This window comes from Callionymus lyra, chromosome 19 (assembly GCF_982586985.1).
Source record: "Callionymus lyra chromosome 19, fCalLyr1.hap1.1, whole genome shotgun sequence".
Taxonomy (NCBI): domain Eukaryota; kingdom Metazoa; phylum Chordata; class Actinopteri; order Syngnathiformes; family Callionymidae; genus Callionymus; species Callionymus lyra.
Window position 1 is genome coordinate 16,247,608 of NC_141836.1, and position 21,075 is coordinate 16,268,682.

A 21,075-nucleotide genomic window follows, 5' to 3' on the forward strand; every position below is an offset into this window, starting at 1 on the left:
AATTTCATACATCGACAAGACGTTTTAAACCGTCAATCGGACTTATCACCACTAGGTGGCGGCATCGTCAACACACAATTACTGCGGAAATAAAAAATAGTAGAAGAAGAGTTTGTTTCTTTCCGGATTTGAATCAGTGTGACACACGTGAGTTCGTCCAACGATACACAAACGACGCTTGGAAGGTTCGGTAATGTTTTGTTGAAAACCTTTACATTGAAAGACATTTTTGTACAAAGTTCGATGAATGATATGGAGCTGAACTTAACGCCCAGAGCGATAGTTTAAACGACATGGCAACGGTTTTGACAGCTAGCTTCGACTTTTCATTATAACCGAATTCAAGTAATACATATATAGAACCGCTACTATTTAAGTTAAAAGTTATATTTTGGAAGACGTTAAACGGATCATGGCCAGTGGCAGCAGCGTGGAAATGGATCCCGAAGTTGCTCGAAGGCTCTTTGAAGAAGGGGCCACGTTGGTGCTGATGGGGGTCCCCAAGGGAACCGAGCTCGGCATTGACTGCAAAAGTTGGCAGGTTGGTCCTCGTTTCAGGGGCGTGAAGATGATCCCACCCGGTCTGCACTTCCTCCACTACTGCTCCGTCAACCAACCGAACTGTGGCGGGGAGGTTGGCCCCAAGAGGGGCCTCTTCTTCACGCTGAAACCCAAAGAAATCCTGCTGGCGAACTGGGACCCGAAGGAAGAAGATCTGGACTTCTCTGCTTCCAAGAATGAGGAGGAGGTGGAAAGAATCCGGGCAAACCTCAAAGACCTGGACCCTTATTTGGGACCGTATCCCTATGAGGTGATGAGGAAGTGGGTCTCACTGACGGACCACTTGAATGAAGAAGTTGCGAACAACCTGCAGCCTCTTTCGGGAAGAGTGTGCGCCTTCAGCGACGTCATTCCGGAAATCCAGTACAGGCACACTAAGGACCGGGAGGACCAGCCCAGGAACGACACTGCCTGTCAGAGCATGAGAGAGGGACTGGACCGACTTCCTCGGATGAAGATTCGGGAAGGGACGGAGCTGCGCTTCTCCGTCATCCCTGAGAAGAACTACCCGTCTGGCGCCACCCCGGCCCAGATAACGCAGTGCAGCATGGACCTGAGTTACACCCTGGAGTTGGTGCTGGAGAAGAACCACCAGCTGCATCCACTCAACCTGCTCGGTAGGTCCTCTTAACAATCTTTGCAACTCTCAGCTAAAACGATTCTTCTCTGTCCAGGTGAACTGCAGTTCGCCTTCGTCTGCTTCATCATCGGTAATGTGTACGAAGGCTTCGAGCACTGGAAACGCCTGCTGACCATCCTGTGTCGGGCCGAGTCCTCCATGCACAAACGCAAGGATTTGTACCTGGGTCTCATCGCCGTGCTCTACCACCAACTTGGAGAAATCCCTGAGGACTTCTTTGTGGACATCGTTTCTCAGGACAACTTCCTCACCGCCACCCTGCAGGTCAACTGGATTTTTTTGTTGTCACTTAACCGTCATAGTTGCTGATCATATTTGCTAATGGTCTGATTTAAAAATTTATTGGATCACTAATCCTCCTAGAATATACTTGGGTGTATTCGCAAGAATCTTGTGATATAATATGTATCACGATACAGGGGCAACAATACCATATATTTCGATACTGTAGTAACATGGTTATATTTGTAGTATTGTCTGTATACTTGTCTCTGGTGCTGCAGAATTTACTGACCACGAGTCGTAATGAAGTCGTAATTGCTTTAATTTGTCTTGAAAATCGGCTTTAAAAGATTGCTAATGTCGACTGTATCCTCTTGTCCTCAGTCATGGACGATATCTCGCGGGATTGCATTGTTAATTTAGCTTCGGAGTACGTAATAACTATTGGCAAGTATCTGGCGATATCATACGTGTCACGATACAGGGGCAACGAAAAGATATATTGTGATACTGTAGGAACAAGGATATATTTGTAGTATTGCCTGAGTACTTGACTCTGGTAACAAAGTCGTTACTGCTTTCATTTGTTTTAAAACCAAAATGTGTTCAAACCACAGCTTTAAAAGCTGCTAGAGTTGACTGTATCCTCTCGTCCTCAGTCATTGCCAGGATCTCATATAGTTGCATTGTTCCTTAAGCTTCGGAGGGCGTGGTCACTGCTGCCATCTAGCTTTCGGAAGTTTAATTGCATGCAAATGTTAATTGTCAATTAAAAAAAAATCGAATTATTTTAAACACTTACTCAATATCATTATTGAAAACCAAATAACCTTATACAGTGCTTTCTAATATGCATACAGTATCGAGGAAAGAAATTGCAATATTTAAGTATAACGATATTTTGTCACACAGTATTACACACAGGAATCTAGCTTCTAAGTGTCAAACTCAATCTAGACTGTCATTAAACAATGTCAAACGTGTGTATGTATGTTTATATATATATATATACATATATAAATATATGTGTATATATATATATATATATAAACTTTTTAATGCTTCGAGCGCTACTCCAATTTAAAAGTATTTAAATACAAATTATTTATATTTTTATCCAGGATTTCTTCCAGTTCGTCGGTGGACCTGTTGTGGACAGTTCCCTCCGTAAGAGAGCGGAGAAATTCAAAGCTCACCTGACGAAGAAGTTTGGATGGGATTTCGATGCAGATCTGGACGACTGCGCTCCGGTGGTGGTGGAACTGCCCGAAGCTTTAGCTCAGGAATGACGACCGATACACAAATGTGTCTTAAGAAACAATAATGGTTAATTAATATCTACAACTTAAGGGTATGAAAATGAACAGCATCCGACTATTGTAGCCGGTCATGTGCCAAACCTCTAGTTATCGTCTGATATTTGATTAGTAAACTCAAGTCAGTCAGTTACAACCGATGATTGAACTGATAGTCAAAGTAAACATGGATTTAAAATGCTGTAAACAATTTTTTTGTTTTATACCTTGAAAAATGTTCTTAGAATTGCATTACATTAAAAAAAACGTTTTTAATTACGTAAATAAGTTGCTATCAATATCGTCTCTATGTGTTATAATAAACATGGTTTGTAAAAAATGCTTTTCTTAATGTATTTTACAAATTGATTAAAAACATAGTTAAATATTTAATTCATAGTAACCACCCTGAAAATTGAACTCTAGGCTTTATGCCTTTTTCTGTTTTCATAAATTGGAAGAAAAAAAAAATCAATCAGATATTTTCTTGATATTTCTACTTTGTTTCGTCTTCCATTTCACACAGCTATGAACTGTCTACATTCTTTTATATTGTTTATTTTTTACTTACTCAAGCTTTATTGTTTGCCAAATGTATATAAAATTATAATTGGATGGAAAGAAACAATAATTTTGTATTGTTTCGTTCAGTATTTTCCTTCTTATTTAAATATTTATGACCTGTTCTCATTGTTTTATTCATTAGTTTTATTTTGTTCCGTTTGTCAAACAAACGAACTCAATATAAAATGCGGCACTTTTGAGAATGTACTTGTTTCGTCACTTGAGGGCGCCATAAACTTTCTAATTCGATCTCCACGCAGATTATTGTCTCTCGAGCTCTAATCAATTTTGTGTTCTCATTTAATTCCCAATTCATATTTCTTTTCTGCTGTCTTCTGTCCACCTCTCTGCGTTCCAATGAATCCTCTTGAAAACCAGAGAACTGCTTTGAACTCATCTACCCTGAATCTATCCCGTCTGGTCCAGTTGATCTGGATCCAAATGCCAACACAAGGAACCTTTTTTTTATTTTTCCTCCTCCTGCGAGACAGATGAATCGTGTCATGGCGATCTTCTAGAAGACACAACACAAGAGTTGTGCTGCTGCCTTTGTCTCTACAACACGGTTGTCAAGCAGCAATAATTGAAGTGTCGAGCACACATGAACAGTCCAGAACCCAGTCTGGAGATTCTTTCTTTTCTTGAATTAACCGAGTAGATGCACTTCAGTTAACTTTAATTTATGGATACAAAGCTGCTCAAAACACGCCACAGACAAACATTCGCCTATAATATTGTTAAAATGACACACAAGATGAGTTTTTCCAATTGTTTTTAACGTTGTCATCTTAATAATTGCCAAGAAAATCTTTTTCTGACGTGAGGAAAAGGTAATTTAAATGAAAAAGCAGGAGAGTATTTTTGTAATATATTTTACTTATGTTATGCATCATTTTAATAATTCAACTTGTGTAAAATTGTTTAAAATAAGGATTCATGTTATAAGTAATTTATGTGCAGCTTGATTGCTCTTGTGAAAAATGTAAATAAAATATAGATTAATATTTACAGAAACGACACTTTTGACTTCAGTTTTGATCAAGGTCATGTAGAATGTTTGATTTTTTAATTATTTGTGTTGTTCATTACTAGTTCAACTTTAAATCTAAACTTTTGAGAGTATTTATTTCTCCTCAGTCAGATTTAGAAAAAGTTAAAATGTATACTAATTACAATAAAATAATAATTTTAACACATTTTGCTTGATATATTTATATTTCTTTCCTAACTCTTATGTTGTTGTTTTTTTTGCAGTTTTAACATAATATCTAGGCTTTTTCCTTCTTTATTTTTTCTTCATGGCCCCTTATAGCGTTCAATGTATAGCATGTGATCCCTGAGGAAATTTTATTGATCATTTCAAAAAAACTTTTTGACACATTATTACTCTATCAAGATCGTCCTTTGTTTCCAAAATGTTTCCAGTGTAGCAAATACATGAACTTAAACACTCAAAACAGGGATGTATACGATTAATTCTGCATCAGCTCTTTGACTCACACGACCTGATCTTATTAACGTAACCTCTTGCTTCCTGTCTCTACTTCACTTCCCAAAGTCCTACCTCATCCCACCGAAAACAGTGAGTCCCGGCAGCTCGATTACCCGGAGGCTTGAGCAGAAGTTTTCTCTTACAAATTGACGTGCGTCAACGTGAGCTGTGGTCCGACGCGAGACCACCGATCCCCCGGTCCTGTTATTACTCTGCCCGTGTGTGCAATTACGTGGAGATAATGGCTTCGGAAACTGCGGTCGAAACTTATCAACCCGACGAGAACACCAAATCCGCGAGCGAAATCCTGCGTGTTTGTCGGAGAGGTTGGTCAGAGGAACGACACTGCTGGGACGTCTCTGGTGTTCTCGTCCAACCCGACTGCTGGAATCGCAGCGTGCCGAGGACTCATTATGTTGTCCAACTTTTTGTTTCTGCATGCAGATATGACCAGAGTGGTTTGGGTTTACTCCAAGGTGCAAATTGCGGCACAGCAGAGAGATAATGGCTTTGATCCCCGTGCACCCTTTCACCTCTGCTGAACCCCGCGAGCGTGTCACTGATATGGCTGCCATCTTGCTTTCATCTCGATTTATTTTTATTTGCAGCTATTGCCCTGGGAACTGCGGGCGCGTTTGTAAAACAGTCAATTGTGCAGAACTTCCAGGCCCTTGATGTTCCTGTCAGTCACGGTGAAGAATTTTCTCTCCATTAGATGCGAGCTGGTCATTTTCATGGAGCTCATGAGCTACTGACCCTTGCCAGAGTAAACACTGGCCCCTCTGTTTCTCTCCAAGTCACTCATCGGCTGCTCGCCTCCATGTTTGTCTCAGCGCAGAGACAAACATGGAGGCGAGCAGATGGAACCTGGAGATCCTGAACGTTTCCTGTTTTAATAGACGAAGAAAACACTAACTGTCCGATGACACCAGTGTGTTAATGAGTGTCCATCAGCGAAGCATGATGATCCTGGACCGGCTCATCCATCCATCTTATCATGTATAGATTCACCCATATGCCTATCCATTCATCCAACCATTAATTCATCTATGCATTTATCCAACCATTAATCCATCTATTGCCCATGTATAGATTTACCCATATGCCCATCCATTCATCCAGCCATTAATCCATCTATCCATCTATCCAACCATTAATCCATCTATCCATCTATCCAACCATCCATCCATCCATCCATCCATCCTATGCCCATGTATAGATTCACCCATATGCCCATCCATTCATCCAACCAGTAATCCATCTATCAATCTATCTAACATCCATCCATCCATCCATTGCCCATGTATAGATTTACCCATATGCCCATCCATTCATCCAGCCATTAATCCATCTATCCATCTATCCAACCATCCATCCATCCATCCATCCTATGCCCATGTATAGATTCACCCATATGCCCATCCATTCATCCAACCATTAATCCATCTATCCATTCATCCAAACATTAATCCATCTATCCATTCATCCAACCATTAATCCATCTATCCACCCATATGCCCATCCGTATAACCTTCTATACATCCATCTATTCATCCATGCATTCTGCATCCATCCGCAAAGCCATTCATGTATTCATCCATCCTTTCATCAATCTATCCAGGCATCTATTGATTCATGCATGCATCCATCCATCTATTTATTAATGAATCTATTCATCCATTCATTTATTCATCAATTCATGCATCTATCTATCCATCCATTCACGCATCCATCTACCCACCTACCAGTCCTTTATGCATTCATCTATCCAGACATCCATGTATTCATGCATCCTGCCATCCATTCATCTATCTATCCATTCATGTATCCACCCAGCCACCCATTCATTAATCCATTTATCTATCCAGGCACCTATCCATCCATGCATCAATCCATCGACCAACCCACCCTTTCCATTCATGCATCCACCCATCCATTGTAGCATTTATCTATCCATTCATTTTAGTATTATCTATCCACCCATCCATCCAACCATTTATGAATCTATTCATTCATTCATGCATTCATGAATGTATATCCCATTCATGCATTCATCTATCCATCTATTGATGCGTTTATCTATCCATCCATCCACCCAACTATCCACGAATCCATCCACCAATTCATGCACTCATCTATTTATCTTCTCATTCATGCATTCATCTATATATCCAATCATGCATCTACCAAACCATTTTTGCATTATTCTATCCATTAATTCATGTATTTATCTATCCATCTATTCATCCATCCACCCACCCTTTCATATATTCATCTATTTATCCCTTCATCTATCCAGTCATCCTTAACCATGTGTAACTTTATATAATCAATCTGCTTCACATCTCTTTCTAATAAATAAATCCTGCAGGTTTCCCTTCATGAGCAGGAACTTACATAATCATTAACACGTCAAACGAGTCCATGTTGTACCATAATTCCTTGCGGGGGCCGATAAAATCTTTGTGTCTTGAAATCTGTTTTGCTGAAGTGAACACTTGTTATTTATTGAATAAATAATCACTGACAGATCAGAAGAACTGTTGCTTTTTCCCCCCGGAATGACTGCGTGGACAAGCTAAGCTAGCAAGTGTAGCATTCCATTTCAACTATCCTACAATAAACATTTGTGTTGACAAATAAAAAACACCTTTTCAGCACATTCCTGACTGATCAAAAGTGGACATGTTTCCACACCACAGGCGAAGCAGAGTGCATGAACAATATGTTCTGTTATAGCGATCTGTCAAAGTGATTAGAGTCAGGAGCTAAAAACAGGGACCTTTGGAGGTCTGGAGTCAGCGGGCATGCGTCTGTCAGCGTGTCTGCCTTTCTGATCATGTGAAACTCGACAGCTGGCCAATAAATGTCCGAGGCTGAAAAACTGAAGCGCTGAAATGTGATTAACACACATACAGTGGAGCTCAAACATACACACACACACACAGAAAATAGCAGCAGCAAAAACTGATACTGTGATAACCTCCACGGCGGTGTCGCCATGTGGCCACGGAGCTCATAAAAACGTCTGCGCCTGAGCTGTACGTCTTTCTGGAGAGCTTAACCAAACACTGGATGAGTCATACTAATTCGAGCTTAGTTTTGAGAAGCCACCGCAGAAAGGATGCTGGCCCCCTTTACTTCCAGGCTTGGGTCCATCAGATATCCGACCCCCATCTGCCCATCTCACGACTGACATCCACTCTCGGTGTGTGATCCTTGGCAGTTGAACCCGGAGCATGAACTGTGGAAGACCCTCTTCCAGCAGAGAGGATGTGAATAACAATGACCCCACACACATGTCAGCGCCAGCAGACAAACACGGGCTGAAATACTTGCTACTCAATTTCAGTGTAGAAAACATAGAGGGGGAAGTGGACCCTTCCTGGTAGCCCCACACCCACGGGACCGACCCAGTGAATGGCAGATTCTTGGCCCGGGTTTGCAGATAGAATCTCTCATCGGTTTCCGTCCTGGATCTATCGGTGATACCAGAACACAATTGTTAGAGCAGACCTTACCAACGCACGTCTGGTGGTCGGGCCTCCGCCCTGGGGAGCTGGTTTAGCACGACCTACAGGAACAGCGGCGCAGGTGCAGGGATACACATTTGTGGGTCATTAGTGGTGCGTGCGTTTCAAGACAGACCCTTATGTAGACCCTGCATCCGCTAGGAACCAGACGTCATGTTCACATGTATCCAGATGGTGGAGACCCCTTTTCAAAGACCTGGTCACAACAATCAGGATCCCCCAAGATGATCTGGACGAAGGGCGTTTTCCTGGAGGAGATTTCTTACACACAGCTGCTGAAATCCACAGGTCCCATATCAGGGAAAGAATCTACACTCTCAATCCCCCTTTGAATAATTCATGGTGCGATGTATTATTCTTTGAATGTACTACTGGAGCTCCACTGAACACGTGTAAAACGATAGTTTCACTTCAACCTTGACTTTATTGGTTTGTTTTTTTGGAAGTTTTGCTTTTCTTTTAGACTCTTGCAGAGTTGCAAGTACTGCGTGGAAAAATATATTTCTAAATTCTGTCCTGTTGATGTCATGCAATCTTAAAAAGGGGAACTTCAATGTCACCTGAAGAGACGTGTTGGTATCCACTGTTTAACTACCAAAAACAAAAACCAGGTTCGGGCGAGTCTAAAGTAAACGTGTTTCTAGTCCAAGTGAAGAGCACAACAGAAGTTAAAGCCACTTTGTCAAAATCATAGACTGTGATAAGGTTTTGTAGCAACATGGCAGTCACAGCCATCTTGAAAATGCAGCGTTTAGCCAGACTTAGAGGTAGGATGAGGATGAAGATTGGCCGTTTAGACCTGTCCAATTTGAAGCTTAAAAAGCAGAGAACCACAGAGAACATTAAAACAGTCCATGGTAAGTAACAGGATATGAGCCTAGCCTTAATGCAAAAAGGCTTATAAGCGCTCTTGTCATCAAAATGGACATTTTAAATGCCGTAAAGTATTTTTTCTAGCTGGGTATGAACGTGACTTCCTGTCTTTCTTCAACAACCCTAGAGTTGGCCTTGTATTCCACATTGACTTAACTTAAAAAAAGCAATTGATACACAATTTTCTTTCTCCTTGACGCAAAAACTTAAGACATAATTAAAAATATATATTTTCAAAAGGCAAAACTGTAGTCTCTATGAGTACCATAATTGGGGGCCCTTAAAATTGGTGGGTATCATTTGGCATTACTAGTTGCACTACTTGTACTTTAGTAGTAGTTGGTTTAAGTTGGCTGAAACTGTTCTCTGAATTCCCTTCAAAAGAGTAGGTCAAAGTAGGTCTAAAGTAAGTTGAAAATCAAAACCAATGTGTCAATGTCTCCTGCTATACTCTGGGTTCAGAAGCAAGTCATAAGAAACGATTGAAGCCATGACGCTGCCATCCCATTGTCATATTGTATTGCCACCATTTGTTGCACGGAATTGATTTTACTTTGAATCAGTCTCTTTCAATGCTATTATTGATGTTGTCGCTTATGGTATGAACGGACCTTGAGGTTCCTGATGTTTCCTTCTACATGACCCATGAGCAAACGAACTAATCTTCTTTATAGAAGCTAGAAAGTGATTAACGTGGTTCAAGAATATAATTTAAAAAGTAATTGAAAAATATCCTACAAAGATAAATGAGACAAAACTCCATTTAGGTGGTTCTAGTGTTAAGGGGATGGTTGAGTGAGTGGGTGGGGGGTTGAGGTGGATTTGAACTAGATGCTGTGGCCACCTTGAAAACCCTCTATGGTTCCTATATTAAAGATTCTACTGCAGAAGATCCTTTTTTTTTTAAAACTTATTTTGAATCTTCCTGAAAGCTATTACATCTAAAGCAGAAAAGGTGAACACAGTCCAGGTGTCATTGCTGTGTAGGCATCCAGGCGCTACAACAAGTTTTATTTATGGCTGCACATAAATGATCGTAAACATGCCCCCCCAACTAGTTTTCACTCCATTACAACTTCCCACATCCCTCCAAGGCCCGTGCAGGTGTGTAGTCTTTTCACATTTATCATGCCTCACGTCATTTTGAAAGGCCAAGAAAAAAAAAAACTTTCACAAGCCACAACAAAAATCCCCCGTTGAATCTCTTTCAAACGACACTAAATCTTCAGCCTTCTTGCAACATCTCCCTGCCTACTGTTTTCCACTCCCACCAGTTCTCTGTTTGGGGTCCCACTTGAGTTACGAGACTGTTCTCCACACATAGCTCTCGACTCTGCATCTTGCGCCCTGACAACTACAGTCATTGTTAATCACTAACAGACCCTGAAGCAACATCCATCCTCATCAGGTTATATTTATTACAGAAATTAGGAAGGGCCAGACGGGTTCACAGGTTTTTTTCTTTCTAGTCTTTTGCTCCCGAATTGTTGCTGGCACGAATCCCAGACTCGTCTCCGAACCGGAGCTTAAACCGTCTCCTCTCCGGTCGTCCCGTTGTCACCGCGGCAATTAAATCAGTCTAATTGGACGGGCTTCTGTCAATGCGTGTGAGCAATTTTGGGTCCATGTCGTGGCTGGTCTTTCTGGAGCCAGGTGGACATGTGTTTGGCTCACAACTGACCGCTTTTTTTTTTTATCCATGCTAAACCTCAGTCAATAAACACAGGGATCCGTAAAGCCGGGGATTAATGCACACGCAAAAACGCTGGCGCGTGATTCGAGGAATCATGTCGCATGCAAACTTGAATATGTGGTTTGGCTTCTTGTTGGATGCGGAGCTTTGAGGAGGTTTTAACCATTATGATGGGATAAAGACCCTGTTGTCTGCCTGTCTAAGCTGAGCACCCACAACTGTTACGCTCCACATTCAAGGCAGATCATGCTTGTTCGGAGGCATTGTTGGAAACAATAGTGTTTGGACTTGAATGTTCTTGTTTATAGATCCAAAAATCCAAGCCAGATTTAACATACACATCTTAATGCCATTTGTCACATCCATAAACCTCACTGTTGTCTTCCTTCTGACCTTTTATTCCCCTGATTCCTAACACTCTTTTTACACCTGTTCAAACATTCTAGTACCCCACATATTTCCCCTTTCTCATTGATAAACTAATTTTTGATCTTATCTCATTGTCTTCAACAACGTACCTACCTTTTGGTAAAAAGTATTTGAAGTATTTCAAAAAAGCTCAATGAAAACACACTTACAAGTCGAATAGCATGATGTACTCCAGATTTCCAGAGGGTTATGAGGCTCCTGTCCCCCCCCAAAATGGAATAAAAACACAATTGAGGCCTCATAATCCCTCCTTACACTCTTTATAACCCTCCTATACTGTCATTGATCAGGTTTCCCAGATTCAATAATTCTTAAGGAGGTAAAACGGCTCTTAAGAATGGTTCTGCAATGAAGGAGCCCGAAGATACAAGTGTTTTCCAGATGCTTTTTTAACTGCCTTCTTATGTGAACCTTAAGATCAGATGCTTCAAGTGTGTGTTTTGTGTTATCCCTTGTGTTGTCTCCGGTACGAGTTGAACGACCTCCCTGGCTTCCATCAACACATGTGAAGTGGTGGTGGTTGTTCACCTTGACCCAGACACAACACAAGGGATACAACAAACACATTTGTTTTCGGGCCTTGTAGTGGTGGTGGTTGTTCACTTTGACTCTGAGACAACAGGGTTACTAGCGCTCGAAAGAAGGTTGTAGCACTTAAGAGCTTCTTAACCAATCGGGGACCAAACATTTTCCACATTCTCACAGAGGTTTTTCAAAACCTACCTCATTTTTAAAAACCTGAAAATTGTACTGATTACTCTCAGTTTAGTTTTAAATTTCATGAAGGGTCAGTGAAGGTGTCATGAGACCGATCGGCTCTTATCAGATGAGTTTGAGGAATTGTGTGTCGGTTTCCTGGGATAAAAGGAAATGAGAACAGCTTATCTGGGTTTTGTTTTGCAGCATCCTGTGCATCATTTATCAAACAAAGTTATGAAAACCGTCTCAGTGCCTTGTTAGTCGGGAATGCTATGATATATTTAAATATGCAGTACTGTGTAACACAGAAAAAAAACACAGAAAGTGAAACGTCACATGGTGAGGGATCACTGTATAAATTGTATTTAGTGAAAAACACAATTATTTCTTCAGAAGTAATTCGCCCTCTGGCTCAGCTCTCATATAATAATTTCAACTATCGTTTTAGCAGTAAAAAAAAAAAAAGATTGAGTGAATGATTAAAAATGTACAATAACAATGAGAGAAAGTTAAATTTTAAGATAATATTTGTACACTTTGTGTTTATAAGCAAACGCCAAGTTACTGTAGCAACACGCTTTTTGTTTCAATATCATTTGACCACACGCCCAGACTTCAATAAATGGATCTCTGGTGAGTAGGTTGGGTCTGGAAGTTGACATGGGAACCTTTTAAATGGTCGCTAAACTTATTTTATGAAGTGTGCAGACATCGCCGTAATAAATCATTTCCAGTAAAAAAAACAAGGACTTTGGCTCCAAACACTATCTGAGATACGTGTTTGTGTCAAAGTGTCAGCGGCTTGTATGGGTTCTGGGTAATTGTTGGTCTTCCTTCACTCAAACAAAATCACTAACAACTAGCAGAAGCCGATCTTTCCTCGGGGTGTCACTGAACATGGCAGATGATTTTTTCATCCGACAGGCGGACGGCCCTCCCACCACGACCTTCACAGAGGAACTACTTTGTTTGTTTTCATGGTCAAAACATCACTTTTGGAATCTACTTTTATGTTGGGTTCATCATCATCAGCGCGGCCGTCATGTGGTTCTGTTGCCGATGTTTACCGCTCCGATTTATGGCTTGTAAACAAAGATTGGCGTCGTTCCTGGTGTGGACCGACCAGCGTTTTTTTTTTCCCCCTCTGGGCCGTCTACGTCCCTAACGTTACCACGGAAGTCCAGCTGGCTAATGAAAGTCAGGCGCTAAATGCCCACAGGAACGCATGCTTACAATCTATTAAGGTGTTTAGAAGCGAGGTCTGCTGCTTGTTTGTGCGTGTGGATCGTGATATAAACAGCTAATGCGGCAACACCAGAAGATGAAGCTGGATAGAATGTTTTCATCTCCGTGTGTTGTTGTTGGAAAGTACGAAAAGTTGGAATAATAAAGCTCTTAATCCGAGAAGTATCTGACGGATTAGTCAATAATGGGGGCGATTCACACCAAACGGTGGAACAGTTACTGTGGTGAATCAAAATAGTTGAAAATAAAAATGTTGGTCTCAGGAGAAGTTCCTTTTTTTTCCCACCATTGCGTAAGCCAACAAATTCCAAAATTTAATCTAATCAGAGTTGCTGAAACCGCCAGTTATCGGAGATCTTGCTCAAGTAGCAGCAACACCAAATACCCCCAAATTCAATGTCCTGGCTAAATAAAGCACCAACTTGTGATTTAAAACGTTGAATTTGAAGGGTTTGATAACACTCCTGCCTCGGCACGCATTGCTTGCCTGAAGCGACATATTAGAGTTCTATTTATCTGGCATTTCAAAGAAAGATGTAGGATTTACTACCCCGAGGGGGGTTTCAGACTACATCCCACGTCTCACTCCCTTCAGCCTGAGAAATCCCACCTACGAACACAAATAAACTGGTCTCTGTCTCTTGAATTAAGTTGACCGGAGAGGTAGACTATGTCTGGGATTTCCTTGGTAGATTTTCAGGCTGTTATCAGTCCAGTGGATGTGCGTTTTATTCCCTCTTCATATGAGCCATTCACAGCCAGTAGGTTCTTACTGACCTTCTTCCTTGGTTCTTCTTGTGAATTTTACTACTGGCCTATGGAAAGGGTGGACGATGAGTAGAGCCGACTGAAAAGGGAGATATATGTGATGCAAATGGACAGTCAATGAACAGATAATAGTCAGGGTTTTTTTTGCCCTTGTGTAAAAGGCAGGAAATGACGGTCTGGTAGAAACAATCCAGGGGGAAGTAAATTAATTAAAGTGAGCTTTTGATAAAGCTGGCCAGAGTGAGCACTGAAGGGTAAAACTGACTTGGGCCTTTTTTTTAGCTGGTGGTGCAAAGGTTTTCTACTTATAATGTTTGTCATTTGTTGGGCCCACCCATTTAAACTCAATCTTCAAGGGAGTTACAAAAATGCAAAAGAATCGCAACTTAAACTTTCCTGACTCACTCACGTTTCAAATTTTGAATCTTCTTCTCCAAGATGCTGTAAGTCCCTCATCATGACCATGTTTTAAACGTATTACTTTATAATGTTCTCCCCTGTCTGGAATCTCAGCAAACGAGAGGTTACTAGAGCAGAGGTCCGTTATGACACAATAATAGGCTTCACTTCTCCTCCAGCCAGCTGTCATCACGCCCTGCTTTTTTTATACAACGAGTCCCTTGAAGGTGTCGACTTCTGGGATTGATGACGCGCGGTGACACACCTCGATGCCTGACCAATCATGGCACAGTGGGCGTGGTTATGGTTTAACAAGATTTCATCTCCAGATAAGCAAAGTGCTTTCAGTGGGCGGGGCTTAAGCACATTTTCTAATGTAAATATTTCAATGAAAAGAGAGTTTTGTACAAACAGACACTGATGATACAATAGAGGTTTAAGATCTATTTTAAACACACTTAAATCAACATATTAGTTCCTCTTTAAGATACTAGCTTGCAGCTTAATTTATGCCAAGACGTCTTCAGACTTTTCAGCGAACAATTTCGGACACATGGATCGAATACGTTATGTCAGAACAAATCGAGGCCTCGAAGACAAACTCCATCTTCATAAGAATCTATTGACACATGCTTGTTTTTGATGTTGCCATGAAAAATGTATTTGTTTAGCGATTATGCATGTATGAGCAGCTGGATGGAAAAGCACTATTTTGCCAGGTGGAATGTCGGATCCGCGCTGGGAGATCCGTGCCTGTATCCTCTGTGTCGTTTTCTCAAAAGGATGAGGTTCCGTCCAAAGTACACATCTGATCTGAGCGTGCGGCAAGCCGCCGCCAGCTGGCTTGAAAGGAGCGCTGGCCATGTGTTGAGTTTACATTCAGGGATGAAAAATGAAGATCTCTTTTATAGCTTCGTTAGATTCTGCTCTCACAGCTTCCAGTCTGCGTCTCATCCTGCAGCCCCTCCAACACCAGGGGCTTCCAGGAGTCCTGGGTGGACAAAGAGCCGTGTTGAGAGGGAAACACGTGTGGAGATGTAAGGGATGAGACAAATAAAAGAGTGACAGGACTCCTTAGATGAAGATGATAGACCTTGTTCTATGATCCGATCCACGATTGGATGAAGTTTCCTCCAACAAAACTACATCAGACTTAATGAATTACTATTAAATTACCGACAGTTGTGAGATTATGTATTAACGTGAAAAAGTGTTTTTGATACCCTTTGTGTTGTCTCTGGGTCAAGGTGACCCGGTGGCCTGAAAACAAATGTGTTTTTGGTGTCCCTTGTGTTGTCTCTGGGTCAATTTGTTACCAAATGAAATGTCTTTTTGGTATCCCTTGTGTTGTCTCTGTGTCAAGGTGACCCAGTGGCCTGAAAACAAATGTGTTTTTGGTATCTTTTGTGCTGTCTCTGGGTCAAGGTGGCCGATATCATATTAAAAACATGTCTACCCTACAATATTGACCACCATTGTGCCTTTTCCAAGCAGCCAGTTGGGTTCAGCATTTTTAAAGTTTCATACATTAAGAAATTCATCTTAATCATGTTTTAGATAATTTATATAATAAATCGTTTTTTTTTCTGACCAATAAAAACTAACTTTAAGGGGGCCTAGCAGGTGCTGAAAATGGCCACTGATTGCTTCTCCACCTCCTCATTGGACGTCGGTCCGACTCGCCTCATTACCGAACACCTGTGTTTTCACTCACCTGAAGACCATCATCTGGTCGCTGCAGGCCTTAAACAGCCTCGGCCGCTTCCTGCCAGACTGTTTGCCAGACCTCACCTTGTTCTGCTCACTTTAAATCTGCTTTTTTTACAGCACAAAACCTCAACAATGAGGTGTTCGGCTTTTTCACTTGCAAAGTATAAACAATCCTTCTGGAGTGAAGTCTGAAAAAACATCCATTGACGTGAGTATTATTCTTCTTTATTCTAATATTTACCCAAAATACTCCTCACAAAAGAGGCATTCAAGTGGCAAGAATCTTCCTTATTCAACAGTTAAATCCACCATTAAATGAATGTATTTTTCTTCCTCACTACGTCAGACAAACTCCACACCCAGTAAACTGAACTGAGAAGCTAACATTCCAGAAATTCCACCATTCTATTCTCATTTTCCTGACTGCGTTTCACTGTAAAGTTCCTTTAAAAAAAATATTGATAGCAGAATAGCACGTATTTTTCAATTACAATGTTCATTTCTTCTGACGCTTGTCATTAAAGCTGCAGAGTAAGTCGTCACACTCAACCCTTTAAGCTATTCACACAAACATTTCACACGCCCGGGGGGGACCCCCCTGAGCCCCACTGCAAGGACGCTGAACCGAAAAGTGTTTAGAGATAAAAAAAAAAAAAAATTCTACTTGAGGGAGTTGAGGAACGCTTTGTTGCACTGAGGTATCTTCTTATTGGGGTGAACTTCCCCCCTCATGCTGTTTTCAGGATTGATTCAAATGAATTCCTGAATAGATGGACGGGGAATTTTATTAGTCACGGTGCTGCTCGCATTGATACGAAACTCTGGTTTATTTGGTCTGAAACTCTAACCTAATCTAATCTTTAATAATCTCTGCTTTAATGACCACGTCCAAGTCTCCATTCTATCCATCTAACATCCTTTTTCCTCGGAAGTTAACTTTTTGACGTCAAATGTGACGTGTTGTATGAGAAATTAAATGACCTTGTGTGAAGCAGTATGAGTAGTTTTCGTAAAGATGTAATAAAAAGTAAAAATAATAATGAATAGCAATAATATATAATGTATGAATACATCTAATATCAATAGATATTAACTGGATAAGTCAATTGTGTATGTTCTTCAATTGTAAAGTTACTACCTTGGCGGTACTATTGTCCACGGTTTTCTTGTCAATAATGATGGTGATGCGTTTTTTTTTTCCCCTGTATGTCTTTGTGTTGTTGTGAAGTTCCGAAATTTTATTTGATTCCCTCGATGTGGCCAATGAGGTGATGTGTTTATTTTAGATTATCTTTGTAATTTTTAGAAGAATGCGTTTGTTTATATGTCCTTTATTTCTTTTTGAATAACATTTTTATGGCCAAGTATTCACAAAACCATTGAGTTCTTAATTTCAAAGTCGAGGGACGTCACACCTTGTCAAATATTAGCTGTTTTTTTTTAATCGCCAGTCAATAAAAGGCATTATGACATCAAAGCCATCCTTCAAATCACGGCTCAATAAGAAGTAGCAGCAGAAGAAACAGGTATACATTCACCCCACACCGAACACACTCGCTCACACGTGTTGGTCTGGCACATGTTCTGTGATTGCAGCGGCAGATATCCTTCATTTCCTGTCCAGCTACAGATATTTGTTTGTTCTAAAAATTCCAGGATTAGAAGCCAATTTTATTACCCTGGGTTGGATTGGACCGAATGATTTTGACGGAACATAAATCACCCATGATGGTTTATTATTTACACGATAACTTCAATAATCTTTTGTTGATGACATGCTCGGCGCAATCTGAGCTTGTATCACGACGTCATCAATATTCAAAGTATAACTGGAGTGAAAGTCTCGTGCGTGTATTTTTTTGAAAAGATGCCATGTAATAGGCATGAAGGTATTTGGCATGATTAATGGGCTCAGTTGATGGGGGGAGCTTTGGGTCATGGGACCTGGATGGGGGTCAAGGACGAGGGCACAGGGTTCATTGTGTTGTTCCTCCACACTCGTTTTATAGTTGCCTTTGACGTCAATGAACCTGTTGTGGGGTTTTTTAAGGCAATTCAGTGGAGGTTTTTGTTTGACACTTTGGTCTGTTCGTCACAAAATTCACCCTAAAAAATTGTCTTTGACAGAACCATTCTTGGTCATTGTATGAAACCAAGTCATTTCGACTTGAAAAAAAAACTATTTTTGGTCATTTGTGTCCTTTTATTGTCATTTACATGGAGCAGATAATACAAGCATTACCACCCCGTAACAAACAAGATTATTTGAGACATAATGCATGAATTAAAAAAAAAAAAATCTGCAATGGTTTCATGTCAGTAAATTTATATTAATTTAAATTGGGAATTTTGGATTCTAATATCCACAGCTTCTGTTACGGGGTGCTACATTTTACCCCAGAATGACTAACTTTATAAACAAGCTGAGGCCAAAGTGAACTATGCCATCCTACAAAGAGTTCTGTCAGTTTAAACAAAGTTTATTCATTTTTGATTAGTTTAACATCATAATTTTACAGCCAAATAAGTTGTCTGTTCTGTTTTGATTTGACTTGTGGCATTTACAAAGTTTAATTGATTTAATTAATTTTAAATTGTCTTTTTTTCCATCCTAGCTGTAAAACAAGCAAGTTACTATTCTTTTAAAATTCCCTTTACCCGTCAGTTGGGTTAAAGTTTGTCGGACACACTCATGCTACAGTAGAACCAGACATAATAGCTTTACCATTCCTTACGCTAGAAGACACTTCCTGTTAGCCGGGGGGGTGGGGGTCAATTTAAACGCCCTTGACGTGTACAAAAAACATGCGTTCCTACTCCAACTACCCATGTTCATCACTGCTGGCAGTTGTAGCTTGTGTTACTATAAAGAAATCACCCTTCAGCCCAGCTAACGGATTACAGAGCTCAGAACGACAACGGTTCACACAAGAAGCCAGATGAACAACATGTGGGGCCTTCAGCTTCCATTGCAATCAAGGTGTCTGATGTCTTATACAGTCTGCAGACTCTTTGTTTGCTCGACACCTCGTGATATCCAGGATTATGCTCCAGAACTGGAATCCAAAAGTTTCATCTTTCACACTTCAGATCGTTGATTTATTGACACCGGCCCTGATAACATTCCAGACTATATTATGGCAACGCTCTTGTTGCACTTTGTCAAAGCCCGAGCGAGAGACTCGGAGGCTCCGCTGAAAGTTATCTGGGTGCACGTGTGCGTGCTCTGAATGCTTGGAGGTTAATGCCAAGTGCACGTCGTACAGTAAGCTATGTGCAGTTTAGCAGCTGTTATGTGTTTGGTATGTGTTGGAACCTTCAAGCATGTCCCGTATAACCTTCAGTGGTGGTTGAAAAACGGCTCAGGAGATGCGGCAGCTAATCCTGTAATGACATTTTGGATGAGCAGTCTGTCTGCCCGTGTTAGGACTCACTCATTCATAACAAACATGAACAAGGCCATAGGACTATAGAATCAGCTATTATGTTAAAAAATGGAAAATGCAAAATTTGACGGTGAAAAACTAGTTTTAGGGGAAATTGATTTACACGTGTGTCAGCTTGCTCCTTGTTGGACTTGATTTATTTCTCCTGAAGATTGAAAAAAATCATTGCAATTTTTCCCTTAAGTCTAACCTCCCAGCGAAAAAAACCCCTCTCCTGGCACACCTAGCGTGGTACCTTCCAGCCCACCTGTCATCATCCTTTAATCTAAAGTGAGCATGAAGCCGCTCTTCAAGCACTTAAGTGTTTTTCCAGTGTTCTCTTCCAGCCGTCAACATGTCTGTGCTGTTTCGTCTCATCACCTACACATTCCACTTCCTGTCTGTCTACGTCAACAGGAACTCGTCTCCAACAAATTTTAGCTCTCAGATGTCTGCTTTAAATAAGCTGTCGTGAAAATGGAACAATCCTTCTTTCCTTCAACTATCACCAACATGCTCTCTGAAGCTACACGTGTCGGATAAACACACTTTCTCTGGAACCAAACGACTAAACCTAGATCGTTTTTCCTGTCCATTAAAGAAGCAATGATTGTATTGTTTATCTTATTTGATAGAAAAATAAAAATCAATATATTTAACAAATCTCTCAAGATAATAAAGAAGAGATAATGGTTGATCCCATCTGGATTCAGGACAGTTTTGAAGGATTTATCATTTACTTGTATGGCTTCAAACCAGTGCGGCTCATATGCTGATGTAACAGATGTGATAAATAGGCATTTGTCCATTTTTGTTTTTTAAATTTTATTTCAGGGAAAATGATAAAGCAAAAATCTTTTTGGCACAGATTGGTCCAAAAATCCCCAGTTCAGTTTTCGAAAAACTGTAAAGGCGAGTTTGGAGGAGCCAGTGGAAGTCCTTTTAAAACACTGGAAAGTAAACGTAGAAAGATTTAAATAAAACAAAACAATAACATAAAATATTCACGTTCACAAATGAATACAAAAAAAGAATACAAACAAAAACTAACAAAATGAACAAAGTAAATTAATTAAATAAAATGACATTTCTAACTTCCTTACACTAAGCTTAAAAACAATAACATCCCAAAACTTTACTTGTAAATAAACGGAGCATACAATTTAATCAGTAAAATAAGAACAAGCTTGTGTCTGTCGTGCCAAATTATGTGACTATTCTTTCTACAGAAGCAAGTCAGGGATCCTTTACTATCTGGGGGTTTAGATGTTAGGCCCTTCCTGCTGGAATTATGATCACCGTTTCCAGAAACTTTTTTTTTTTTTTCTCTAAGCCGAAACATTTTGGAAAGTCGTTTTCACTGTTTTGATTGTGACATGTGGAGGTTCATATCGTCTCAGCGTGTTTGCACTTTATATGTGTATTGTATGCAACATATTAAGAAAGAATGAAATGTAACAATGTACTTTTTGTGACACTGTGTGTCAGTGTCCTGTCTTGACGGTGGGGTCAGGACTGCAGACCTCG

At 40.5% G+C, this 21,075-nt stretch overlaps 1 protein-coding gene across 1 annotated transcript; it reads left to right on the top strand.

The window, feature by feature from the left end:
- The first annotated feature begins 128 nt into the window (after positions 1–128).
- On the top strand, positions 129–3,160 carry aar2 (AAR2 splicing factor). The gene is made up of 3 exons (XM_087780953.1): positions 129–1,178; positions 1,236–1,465; positions 2,545–3,160. The coding sequence occupies exons 1-3, from the start codon at positions 413–415 to the stop codon at positions 2,710–2,712; spliced, it is 1,164 nt and encodes a 387-aa protein (XP_087637079.1). The 5' UTR covers positions 129–412; the 3' UTR covers positions 2,713–3,160.
- Positions 3,161–21,075: the final 17,915 nt, after the last annotated feature.

Excerpts from the sequence above, each read along its gene's own strand:
- aar2 (XM_087780953.1), top strand. The coding sequence starts at position 413 with ATGGCCAGTGGCAGCAGCGTGGAAATGGATCCCGAAGTTGCTCGAAGG. Across the intron at positions 1,179-1,235 it reads GCATCCACTCAACCTGCTCG|GTGAACTGCAGTTCGCCTTC; the intron begins GTAGGTCCTCTT and ends TTCTCTGTCCAG. Across the intron at positions 1,466-2,544 it reads TCCTCACCGCCACCCTGCAG|GATTTCTTCCAGTTCGTCGG; the intron begins GTCAACTGGATT and ends ATTTTTATCCAG.